This window comes from Rattus norvegicus, chromosome 1 (genome assembly GCF_036323735.1).
Source record: "Rattus norvegicus strain BN/NHsdMcwi chromosome 1, GRCr8, whole genome shotgun sequence".
NCBI lineage: Eukaryota > Metazoa > Chordata > Mammalia > Rodentia > Muridae > Rattus > Rattus norvegicus.
In genome coordinates this window covers 210,657,602-210,670,193 of record NC_086019.1, presented here as the reverse complement: position 1 = coordinate 210,670,193, position 12,592 = coordinate 210,657,602, and the positions used below count along the sequence as shown (strand labels likewise).

Sequence of the window (12,592 nt, the reverse complement as noted above, 5' to 3'; positions counted from 1 at the left end):
AACTGTTCAAGTTTCTCTCCACCACCCCTGCCCCTACACACACACACACACACACACACACACACACACACACACACACACACACACAAAACCTGTCCCGAGTTCCTAGCTGGCCGGCATCTTCCTTTCTTTCTCCTCTCACTTTCTTTCCTTCTCTGTCCCCTTTCTATTTTGCCTCTACTCCTTTTCCCAGACCCCCTTCCCATGTCCCAAATAAATTTGATTTCATACTAGATCCATCGGATAGCTAATACCTATGGGGGCGTGTTTCAGCATGAGCTAAGGTGCCCCCTCCTGCTGCTTCATCACTGCATTATAAAATATATCAGTTGGGACCGGCTCATAGCCCTGAGAGGGAACAGAATGTACCTCACTGAATACCCTTGAGATCCTACCCGATTAGCACCTATATCCTCCCTGGATATCAGCAGGTCACCATCCTAGTTAAAGACATTCAGACATGCATCTCTGCAGACAGTGCCCCCTGTGGACAGAACTCTCAGGACAGCACCCCCTGTGGACAGAATTCTCAGGACAGCATCCCCTGTGGACAGAACTCTCAGGACAGCACCCCCTGTGGACAGAATTCTCAGGACAGCACCCCCTGTGGACAGAACTCTCAGGACAGCACCCCCTGTGGACAGAATGCTCAGGACAGTGCCCCCTGTGGACAGAACTCTCAGGACAGTGCCCCCTGTTGGCAGAATTCTCAGGACAGCACCCCCTGTGGACAGAATTCTCAGGACAGCACCCCCTGTGGACAGAATTTTCAGGACAGCACCCCCTGTGGACAGAACTCTCAGGACAGCACCCCCTGTGGACAGAATTTTCAGGACAGCACCCCCTGTGGACAGAACTCTCAGGACAGAGCCTGTTCTTAAGAACAAGAGGCGGGAGGTTGGGGATTTAGCTCAGTGGTAGAGCGCTTGCCTAGGAAGCGCAAGGCCCTGGGTTCGGTCCCCAGCTCCGAAAAAAAGAACCAAAAAAAAAAAAAAAAAAAAAAAAAGAACAAGAGGCGGGATTGGCAATTTAGCTCAGTGGTAGAGCGCTTGCCTAGCAAGCGCAAGGCCCTGGGTTCGGTCACCAGCTCTGAAAAAAAGAAGAAAAAAAAAAAAAAGAACAAGAGGCTAAATTGAGTAGCCACTGCAGGCTCTCAGGGGCTGTCCCAGCTGAGGAATGTGGGGAGACAGGAGAGTGCAGACTTGTCCTCCTCCCATGAGAGACAGAGCTGCTGATTTCCCAGTTGAGGCCTCCACATTCAGGTCCCTCTCCCCTGGGGCCTTCAGGACTGTCCCTGAGCAGACTCTCCTCCTGTCAGGCCTGAATGGAGACCCAGGCCCTCCTTCCATACAGCCAGACCTGGGGGAGTCCCCACCTAGACCCCTAGCCAGGAAGACCAGGGTCCATTCCCTGCAGAGGTTCCCTGGAGGACCTGGGCCTGCCTGGGGCTACTTGGTTCCCCACCCCCTGGACAACTGGAACAATTGGCCTAGACTCTATGCCTTCTCGCTCCTTCTGGGAGCCATGTCACCAGCCCTCACGATGCCCCCTGCCCAGGCTCCATGAGCTCCTGGTCACGTTGCCCATGGTTCTCACAGTGTCCATCCTTCCTCCTGCCTTCCTGGGGCTGAACCTGGGATGTAGTAAGGCCCCTGGGGCGCCTTAATGTGGGGCAGCCTACTCCTCTCAGCTCAATTATAATCTGTAGGATTACTGTTGTGCTCACTGACTGTCACTGACTGACGTGTCGCTTACATGGCACGAGTCTGTAATTATACAGGATCAGCACCATAGGCATCTCCAGAGGCATCAGCACCATAGGCATCTCCAGAGGCAGACCAGAGAGCCATCATCTCCGCTCTAACTGCAGTGAAGACACAGGGATGTTGTGCACTGTGGATGTGGGATAGCAGGGCAAGGTCCTTGGGGTGCAGAGTGTGAGAAATGGGGTGTAACAGGGACAGTTGTCTTGATGGGAGTTGCTTCACGGGGAACCAGGGTAGATTCTGTGAACACCAAATACAACACAGTGCAAGGCTGGAAAAAAGGCAGAACAGGCATTTGGACAGAGGGGTGGCATGTCTCATCTTATTTAAACCTCATAGTATGTATCATTACTCCATACTGATGACAAAGTGAAGCTCAGAGAGTCCACCTGATTTGTCCCAGTTAACTTTGACTGTCAACCTGACACAGCCTAAGGTCACTTGAGAAGGGAGTCACAAATGAGCGATTGCCCAAACCAGATTTGCTTGTGTGTGATTGTTTTGATTGTTAGTTGATATAGAAAGGCATAGCCCACTATGGGTGACACCATTCCCTAGATAGGTGGTCCTGGCCTATGTAAGAAAGGTAGCTGAGGATAAGCCTGTATGCTAATTAGAAAGCAGAATCCTCCATTGTTTCTGCTGTTTTTCCTTGATGTTGAGTTATCACTGGCATTGATGGCAGTGATGGTCTCTGACCTGTAAGATGACATCAGTCCTTTTCTCCTCTAAGGTGCTTCTGGACAGAGTGTTTTATCAAGTTGACAGAAAGGAAATGAGAGCAGCAACCTCAAGCTTCTGAGAGTGGGTGTTTTTCAGTCCTCACAGCTCTCTCCTACACCAACCCTATGACCATGTTCCAGTATGTGTCCCATTTGGTATGTGCGTGGGAGGGGGAGTTATGTGTGCATATATGTGTGGCACGTGTGTTCATACATATGAGTGACTGCTTGCAGTGTGTGTGGAGATGTGGAGACCAGAGGTTGACACCTGCTGTCTTCCTCAGTTCCCTTTCTTTAATGAGGCGGAATGCATGGTTGAACCCAGACCTCACTCCTTGAGATGCTCTAGTCATTGCAACCCAGCGGGATCCATGTCTCTGCCTCCCAACAGTGGCTTAGCAGGTGGACGTTCGTGCCCAGCTGGCTTTTGTTTGGATGTGAGGGAATCACTGTGTGGGGTGTGGGGAGGGGCAGGATCTCACTGCACAGCCTTGAACTTGAAGCAATCCCCTGCTTCTGGGTCTGGAGGTGTGCCACCATGCTGAGCTTCTAGTCACATGGCTTTTATCATCTCCTCTACACCTTTCAGTTGCTTCCAGATTTTCCAAGAGACTGCAACATTTTTAGATCCATAGTGAACAACACTTTTTTTTAAAATGAGTCTTGGCCTCGCTATGTAGCTCTGACTGACCTGGCACTCTCTATGTGCATCAGGCTGGCCTAGGCTCACAGAGCTCCACCCACCTTGGCTTGGAGTGCTGGGATTAAAGGTGTGTGCTGCCATCACATTGGGCAGGGAGTGGGATAAAGAAGGGATCTTGTGTAGCTCATGTCAGCCTTGAATTTGATATTTAGCAAAGGATGACCTAGAACCCCTGACCCTCATGCTTCTGCTCCTACCTTCCAAGTACTGGGATTAGACAAGTGCCATTACGCTCAGTGTATGCAGTCCTGGGAATCAGACACAGCCTGATGCACTCTAGGCAAGCCCTCTGCCATCCCCAGACCCACTGTTTTCTCCCAATGCAGTCTAGGCTGTCCTTGAATTCATGCTCCTTTTACCTCAGCATCTAGAGAGCTGAGATTACAGGTGTATGCCACTGAGCCCCACTGGTCACGTAGCTTTTTAAACCTAAAACTAGATTGGGTGTGGTAATGCATACCAGCATTCCAAAGGCAGAGGCAAACAGATCTCTGTAAGTTTGAGGCCAGTCTGGTCTACATAATGAATTCCAGGACAGCCAGGACTACACAGTAAGACCCTGACTCAAACAAATACAATTCTCAGCTCTGGCCTTGCCTTCTAAGACGTCCCCTCTTTTCTAACTCTGGTCACAGCTCTGGTGTCCCTTGCCAGATCTCCATCTGCTTGTGTGACTGCCACCTTAGCAGCGCGGAGCTCCTCCAGACAGGATGGGCCTGGGACTCTTGGGTGTTTCCTATGTGTAACTGGAATGTGAGGCTCAGAAGAACAAGGCAGATGACTGTGTACCTCTGATCTAGGCCACCTGTCCTGTTGTAATGAGTACTGACCAAGGCTCATTGCTGGCCTCAAACCCTCAGCTCCTGGCCCTGCCCTTCACCAGTGACTCCATATCCCATTCCCAGCAGAACTGTCCCCCACCCAAGGCCTTTTGTAGTGAAGCCCCTTTGTCACCAGTGCCAGCGGCCCCACCTACCCCTGACAGGGCTCCGAGCCTGTGTCCGCAGCAGACATTCTGGTTCCAGATGTGCGGCTCCTATTTTAGCCAGGCTCTTTCTTGCCTCGGCCGATCCTTCTAGGTGGGACCACACTGCCTTGCCCTACCTGGCAGTGCAGGGCCTGATCTTGAAGCTCTAACGAATGATGGGTGGGGCAGCTGTCTCCTAAACCCAGGGCCCTCCCTCCGTCCCTCCCTGCCTCCTGGGCACAGCTCTAGGGAACTGGAATGACAGGCTGTACAGGCTCCTCCGTTGGTCTGAAAGTTCTGGAGACGATGAAAGGAGTTAGCAAGTAAGGAGAAAAGTCATGGGAGTCGGAGGTGAAGACAGACTTCATCAGGTTCCTGAGAGCAATGTGGCCTCCAGGAAGACTCCTGGGGCTAAATCATCTCCTCCCACATGCCCATGTGTGTGCGCACGTGTATACACACACACACACACACACACACACACACACACACACACACACACACACGCAGAGAGAGAGAGAGAGAGAGAGAGAGAGAGAGAGAGAGAGAGAGAGAAACGCACACAATGAGAGTGTCCCTGTCTAGAAGAAAAAAAGTGTGGGATTTTTCTTTCACTCTCCTGTGACCAAATGACACACATGGAGTAGGGGAGTAGGGGAAAGGGCACTTAGAGTTGTAGAGGAGACTCCGCAGGCAGGGGGATTGTTCCAATGGGGGAATGTCACGTATTTATTTCCTATTTACTGTGAGATCCTAGTCAAATTATTTAGCCTCTCTGAGCTTACTGTCTGTGTATGTATGTATGTGTATATGTGTGTATGTATGTATGTATGTATGTATGTATGTATGTATGTATGTGTGGTGTGTGTATGTATGTGTGTATGTGTGTATGTATGTGTGTATGTGTGTATGTATGTGTGTATGTGTGGTGTGTGTATGTGTGTATGTATGTGTGTATGTGTGGTGTGTGTGTGTGTATGTATGTGTGGTGTGTGCATGTGTGCATGTGTGTATGTGTGTATGTGTGTATGTGTAGTGTGTGCATGCATGTGGTCTTCTTGCATGTATCTGTGCACCACATGCACACCTGGTAACCACAGAGGCCAGAGAGGGCATCAGATTCCCTGGAACTGGAGTCACAGTGTAACAGGCCATGTGGGTGTTGGGAACTAAGCTGAGGTCCTCTGGGAGAGCAACCAGTGCTGTTGACCACTGAGCCATCTCCCAGCCCTTTAATATCATGATTTCTGAGAGACTGTCCTGGGAGTGAGAAGGCATGCTCACAGCTTCAGGCACAAGTCAGTGTTTCTGGGGCTGTGGTACCAGAGGCTCCCATTGTTTCTGTGCACATTCACCCAGTACCTCCTAGGGTTTAAGAAGCAGGAGGCTGGGATCAGCCCTGCCACTGTCCCTCGCTGGTGACCATACCCTATGCCCCACTCCTCCCTAACCCAGACATCAAACACACCCCCAGTTCAGGGGTGCAGAGAAGGAGTCTCCATCAGAAGTTGTCTGGCAGAACCTTTCCTTGTGCTTGGAGCTCAGCCAGTGGAAGCCACAGCACAGTACAAACCTCTGCTCCATGAATCTTTGTTAGTTTCAGAGCTAAATGCCCATGTGGGCCCAGGAAGGAAGCACAGTAGGAGCCGAGGGGACATGAGATGGCTTCTCTGGGGTGACCTTGCCTAGGAGTAGCAGGTGGATCCCAAAGATGACTTCCTACCCTGAGTTGTGTAGCTACACTGTATGGAGGCTACAGGCTGTGTGAAGCTGACTCAGTGGAGAAGCTGACTTAGTGGAGAAGCATTTTAAAGAAAACCAAACCAGGGAGGAACCTGCACAGTTGTGATCCTGAGAGCGATGGGCAGAGTGGAATCAAACCATTAGGGAGCTTCCTGTACCCCTCTCGGTCCTGTGCCAGGCTGCTGAGACAAATGTCCCAAAGTGGCCGAGACAGCAGAGCTGTGCTCTCTCACAACACTGAAGACAAAAATCCACAACCATGCTGAATATGGTGGCTCACACCTGTAGTTCTAGCTCTCAGGAAGCCCAGGCAGGAGGATTGCCAGGAGTTCCAAGACAGCCAAGACTACATACTGAGACTTTGTCTCAGAGAGGGAAAAAGAAAAAAAATATGCTGAGGCCTGTTCCCTAAGCCTGTGCGGGAGGAGCCACTTGCCCTTCCAGCTGCAGGTGGCTGCCAAGCATCCTTGGTTGGTAGCCACCCCTCCTCAGACTTCTGTCTTTACATGACCTTTGTCTCAGGACACATCTACTGAATCCTTTCTATCTTCCCTCACAACACATCACGCCACACACATCTTCCTCCTTCAGTAATCCTGGTCTCTCACATGCTTGACAAAATACTGTACAACTGAACTACATTCTCACCCTCTGCTTCCCTCTGATGAGGGGCCTGGGACTGAAGTGAATGTTGTGTGGATGGCCAGGATCTTGGCAAGATCCTTAACTTCATCAGATGTTGAGGCTGACCGAACCCTCTGACCATGAGCTACAAGAGAATCTTTTCTTGAACTTGTGCATATCAGGGCATTCAATAGAAGCTACAGGAAAGTAACTAATGAACACGCTTCAGACAGATTCCACCAATTATTCTGATCTGGGTTCATGATCATGTCACTTCAGGTGGGACAAAGCCACCCTCCAGGAGTTGTCAGCAACTGCTCTGTCTTTTGGGATCCTGCTATGATCTGACAAAGAAAGTCCCCCTCAGTCACCAGGTCTGCCCAAACTTGGTGAGGGAATCTCTCTGTCTAAGCAGAAGGTCAGGAGGCTGCTGAGGGTGCTGTGCTACAGGCAGGGGCTGGACCAGCTACCTGGAGGCTTTGCATGGCTGCAGGTGTGTTCAGAAAGAGTTCCAGAAGTGGGGTGTTCACAGGCTGGACCAGACACCTGGCCTTTCAGGAACCACTGGGAACTTGAAATCCACTGAAAGCTCAGGTATGTTGGGGCAGAACAGCAAGAGAGAGGAGTCAAGGTGACATTCACAGGAGGGAGCAGCTCTGGGAGCCCATAGCCCATCTTAGCAGCTGTTGCCTACGGGGACTATAGGGTGGGTAACGGAGGTCATTAAGCTTTTCCATCCCAGAGCAGCTCAGCAGGCAGGCACGCTGATTAGAAAAGGTGTCAAAGGAGAACTTGCCGTGGTACCTGCCCATCCCACTCGATCCTGTGGACAGCATAGGACATAGGGTCAGCCCTTCCATGGACAGTTGAGAAGATATCATACAGACCTTGCTCTGAGCCTGTTTCCCCATTCATCCATTGGGTTAAATAAAGCACTGTATGTAAAAGGCTGAGCCCTGAGCCAGCCCCAGCACCAGTTTACCAGGTGTTGGTGCAAGATAGGCAAACAGTGGCCAGTGGATTATATTCTAAACTCAGGTTGCTGGGGTGGGAGTGGGGGATGGGCCCCAGCTTTGTCCCTAATATCTATGCCACCTTGAGTAAGTGACTTTGCCTCATTCTGCAGTGATGCTGGCACCCTTCTTCTAGGGCTTTGATAGAAATTAAGTGAATCTTCAGTCTCACAGCTCCCACTGTCTAGGAAGGGACAAGGACCCAGCTGGGGAAGACATGGGGAATGGCTGGGTGAAGTAGGGGCCATGAAGCTGGGATTTTGGGAATGAAAGAGGCCAGAGGATTGTGGAGTCAACCAGATGAATATTGTAGGTGAAAGCCCAAAGGATTCAGGCTTGGGGACAACAAGAGCCTTGGCAGTTGGTGACATGTTAGGACCAAGCTCAATGGCTGTCACAGCAGACAAAACTGAGGGAGAGAGAAGGAAGTAGGTCCTCTAAGACAGACCAGGAGGGACCAGGGCCATCTGTCACTCATCCCACTACTTAGAATTACCAAGTGGAAGGAACAGGATACCCTTTCAGTAATGAAGTGGGTTCAGAGGGAAAGTGCCTGCCAAGATCACCTCTGCCAGTGGGGCTTGCTGGAGGTAGAGATCCCCAGGCCTATGTTCACAGGGACATGGGAAGGCTGAAGGGGCAAGTATGCAGCCCCATCACTAGAAAACACCCACGGCTCTGTGGGGGATGGGCAGCCGAGGACCAGTGTTGCTTGATGAAAGTCAAGGTGCTTAGCGGCTGGCTAAAGGCCACAGCTGGGCTTTCTTCCCACCCACCTCCCGCCCCCGGAATTGAGGACCCAACCCAGGGCCTTGCGCTTGCTAGGCAAGCGCTCTACCACTGAGCTAAATCCCCAACCCCCCTAGGTGGGCTTTCTTAAAACTCACAAAACAGCCTATCTGGTCCTCACCCACACAAAATTTCCACCACAGACTGAAGAGAGGTGGGAGGGAGGCAGGCTAGATGGACACTCAGTGGAGAGGGGCTTCCGCTCCTGCCCACTGCACTGGGAACTGAGAGTGGGGTGCATCTTCTGCAGTTAGTGTGGTCAAGTAGCAGGATGGGGATGCAGGTGGGGGACCAGCCCAGGAGGGCAGAGCTCTGTCACCACCTACCCACTCCTCCAAAAGGAAGGCTGGACAGGGTCATGTGCATAAAGCCATCGTTCCCGCAGAAGCTCCCACTGCTGGTCCGGGCCAACACCTGTTTGATGACCTGGGAGAGAAAGAGGAACCTGTAAAGCACACCTGGATGAGCTTTGTTCTGGTGAGGGCCTGAGGTCCAAGGGGGTCTTGTAGGACAGACTCCTGGATCCCTATGCTGGGAACATGTTCCTTGTGTGTTTGCCTGTGAGTGGCCCCGGCAGGGTGTTGGGACCTAATCCTGAGGAGGAAGGCATGAGGCTAGAGACAGGCAGAGTGGAGGCATAGTGAGGTGCCAGGTGGTCATGGAGGTTTCCCAGGGGAGGGGGACAAGTGGGCTACTGAGTCTTATTATAACTGAGGCAGTTCTGCAGGAGAGAAAGGAGAGAGAAGTAAGCACCCTTGTGGGACAATCTTGGGCCTCTAAGGTCAAGCTTGGGCTTACCAACTTGATAAACATTGGCCCCAGGAGTTAAAGCTACATAGAGAACTCAACACACCAACCTAGTCTACAAGAACCTGCCTCAGGGGCTGGGGAGATGGCTCAGCGGGTAAGAGCACTACTGCTCTTCCAGAGGTCCTGAGTTCAATTCCCAACAACCACATGGTAGCTCACAACCATCTGTAATGGAATCTGATGCCCTCTTCTGGTGTATCTGAAGACAGCGATAGTGTACTCATATAAATAAATAATTTTAAAAAACTGCCTTATAAAACATGCGAATTACACACACACACACACACACACACACACACACACACACACACACATTTTGTCTAGACGAATGGCTCTGGGGGAAAATCCCCCACCCCCTGGAGTTGGGATCATACCTGCAGAGCCCACTCATCGGCATCCTTTGAAGATCTGCAGCCTCTCCCACCTCCCCAGAGGTCAGCTTAGATGTTTGCCTCAATACTCAGGAAGAGGTATGACAGCTCCCAGCAGTGACACTGGCAGACAAGGCCTTGCACAAGTACCTATTAATCTCCCTGGCCATGAGTAGCTCTCTGGCACTCAGAGGCAGCCTTTACCTCCAGGGCAAACTCTCTGGAAATCCTATGCCTTTTATTGAATTGAGAGGAACCAAGAAACTGGGGTAGCACAAAGATCTGACCACACAGACTGAGGCCTAAAAGCCTGAGGAATCAAAAGCACGGGCAGCACAGATGGAGGGGCACAGACGGAGGGGAGAGGGTGGGGGGGACAGATGGAGGGCCAGTGGTGGTGATATCTGAGGTCCTTTCCTGGTTCTGACCTGTGCCAGGCCCCTTCATGGGGCAACTGGGTGTGGAATACATGGGAAATCTACTGCCTTTGTGGATTTTCCATAAATGTACTCTCAAGTTAAGAAGCACGTACAATTGATAAGTGGCTATTAGCCCAAATGCTTGAATTACCCTAGATGCCTAGAACAAATGAAACTCAAGACGGATGATCAAAATATGAATGCTTCACTCCTTCTTTAAAAGGGGAACAAGAATACCCTTGGCAGGGAATAGAGAGGCAAAGATTAAAACAGACACAGAAGGAACACCCATTCAGAGCCTGCCCCACATGTGGCCCATACATATACAACCATCCAATTAGACAAGATGGATGAAGCAAAGAAGTGCAGGCCGACAGGAGACAGATGTAGATCGCTCCTGAGAGACACAGCCAGAATACAGCAAATACAGGGGCGAATGCCAGCAGCAAACCACTGAATTGAGAATAGGACCCCCGGGGTTGGGGATTTAGCTCAGTGGTAGAGTGCTTGCCTAGCAAGCTCAAGGCCCTGGGTTCGGTCCCCAGCTCCGAAAAAAAGAAAAAAGGAGAATAGGACCCCCGTTGAAGGAATCAGAGAAAGAACTGGAAGAGCTTGAAGGGGCTCGAGACCCCATATGTACAACAATGCCAAGCAACCAGAGCTTCCAGGGACTAAGCCACTACCTAAAGACTATACATGGACTGACCCTGGACTATGACCTCATAGGTAGCAATGAATATTCTAGTAAGAGCACCAGTGGAAGGGGAAGCCCTGGGTCCTGCTAAGACTGAACCCCCAGTGAACTAGATTGTTGGGGGGAGGGCAGCAATGGGGGGAGGATGGGGAGTGGGGAGGGGAACACCCATAAAGAAGGGGAGGGGGAGGGATTAGGGGGATGTTTGCCCGGAAACCGGGAAAGGGAATAACACTTGAAATGTAAATAAGAAATACTCAAGTTAATTATAAAAAAAAAAAAAAAAAAAAAAAAAAAGAAGCATGTACAACACCAGTGCTGAGGGCTTGGGGATGGAGCTTGCTTGGCAGCGCTTTCTCAGCTCCTGAAACCAGAGACGGTGTGAACCTCCGTTTTCACAGAACTATGATGTGAAGACAGGAGAACCAGGAGCTTGAAGCCATCTCAGCTACACAGTGAGTATGAGGTCTGGCTACATAAGACCTTGACTCAAAAAAAAAAAAAAAAAAAAAAAAAAAAAGGATCCTAGGTTCAGTCAGATGTGGTGCACAGGAAAACCAGTGTGGTCTCCATAGGATGTGGAAGGGGACCTCAGTGCCTTCTAAGAGGGAGGGAAAGGACAGAGCCTAAGAAGCCACCATCCCTAAAATTCTGTGACTGTGCAGAGGGCTCCTCTTATCCCATAGTCCACTTCTGGAAATGTCACCCACCTCCACATTGTTGGAATAGGCATACAGCGCAAGTGGCTTCTCCCTCCGGTTGATGAACTCAATCGCCTCATCCAGGTTCCTCACAGTCACCAGGGGCAGGATGGGTCCAAAGATCTCCTCCTGCATCACGGGCTCTGTCTCCTGCACATCCACTAACACTGTGGGGGCTGTGGACACAGGAGTCGACTCAGCCTCTCCATAGGCAGGACTTGCAGAAGGGCAGGGCCTGTGAGGGTGAGAGAGCTTGGATTCCAGGATGGGGAACCTCAGGGGCTGATTTATGAGGACTCGAGACTCAGTGTCTGGGATTCTACCTTCTGGGATATGGGACAATAGAGGGTTGGGCAGGAATTTAAACCACACTCTGAGTACCTAGAACAGGGATGTAGCTCAGAAGGTTTGAGCTGTGGGACAGATGTTTAGAATTGAGGAGTCACAGACCAAAAACCACAGTGTGGGGGCTCCTAGCACCAAAAGCTAGAACTCAGTTATGGGCTCAGAGAAGCCCCTCCAGTATGGAAATGCCTCAGCCCAGCAGGGCCCTGTGCCAGTGACAGGGCAGGAGACTCACCAATGTAGCGCTCCCCCTCATCGCTCTGGCCCCCGATGGCCACACGGCCACAGCCCAGCAATCCCTGGAGCCGCTCGAAATGCTTCTGGTTGATGATTCTGCCCAGGTTGGGGGAGGTCTGTGGGTTGTCTCCATAGAAACGCGTGATGGCATTCTGCAGGGCGGGCACCAGCCGCTCCTGCATCTCCTGGCTACACAGGACATAATCCGGGGCCACACAGGTCTGGCCGGCGTTAAAGTAGCGGAACCAGGCCACACGGTTGGCCACTGTCTGGGGGTCGCAGTTGTCATCCACATAGCAGGGGTTCTTACCCCCCAGCTCCAGGGTGATGGGCGTCAGGTGTTTGGCAGCAGCAGCCATGACGATCTTGCCTACCCGAGGGCTCCCTGAGAACATGGTCGAGAGGCACCTGGTCAACTGGTCTAGGCATCAACTTTGGCCTCCTCTCTCCACAGAGCCCTTTCTCAACACAAGCTCTGGGCTGTTCCACCTACGTCCGAGAGTCTGCCCCCATCAAGGCCGCCCAGGAGCCAATCTCCAAGATTCTCAGAGGGCCTGGAGAGCCATCCTCAGGGACACCTCCACCTCTTACTCACCCCCTCCCCTGGCTTATGGCCTTGCCCCACATTGCTTTCCCACTGTGTTATCTGCTGTCTCCCTTCCCCAGGATGCTGGACGGGGCTGTCCTT

The 12,592-nt window shown here is 51.5% G+C and overlaps 2 protein-coding genes across 4 annotated transcripts in view; both read right to left on the bottom strand.

The window, feature by feature from the left end:
* Aldh3b2l1 (aldehyde dehydrogenase 3 family, member B2 like 1) overlaps nt 1-7,108 on the bottom strand; it is a 17,016-nt gene extending 9,908 nt beyond the window's left edge. The window contains exon 1 of one of the 2 annotated variants that reach the window (XM_039101310.2): nt 6,996-7,108. In XM_039101310.2, the coding sequence (XP_038957238.1) occupies nt 6,996-7,010 (15 nt within the window). In that variant the 5' untranslated portion in view covers nt 7,011-7,108. Of the gene's footprint in view, nt 1-4,167; nt 4,368-6,995 lie in introns of those variants that run through there. The other variant, XM_063279792.1, reaches the window with a different exon arrangement.
* Nucleotides 6,756-12,592, bottom strand: part of Aldh3b2-ps1 (aldehyde dehydrogenase 3 family, member B2, pseudogene 1) — a 17,132-nt gene continuing 11,295 nt past the window's right edge. For both annotated transcript variants that reach the window (XM_063279781.1, XM_063279777.1), the window contains 4 exons: nt 11,903-12,289; nt 11,332-11,498; nt 8,654-8,753; nt 6,756-7,348 (listed from right to left, as the gene is read on the bottom strand). In XM_063279781.1, the coding sequence (XP_063135851.1) occupies nt 7,164-7,348; nt 8,654-8,753; nt 11,332-11,498; nt 11,903-12,289 (839 nt within the window). In that variant the 3' untranslated portion in view covers nt 6,756-7,163. The remainder of the gene's footprint in view (nt 7,349-8,653; nt 8,754-11,331; nt 11,499-11,902; nt 12,290-12,592) is intronic.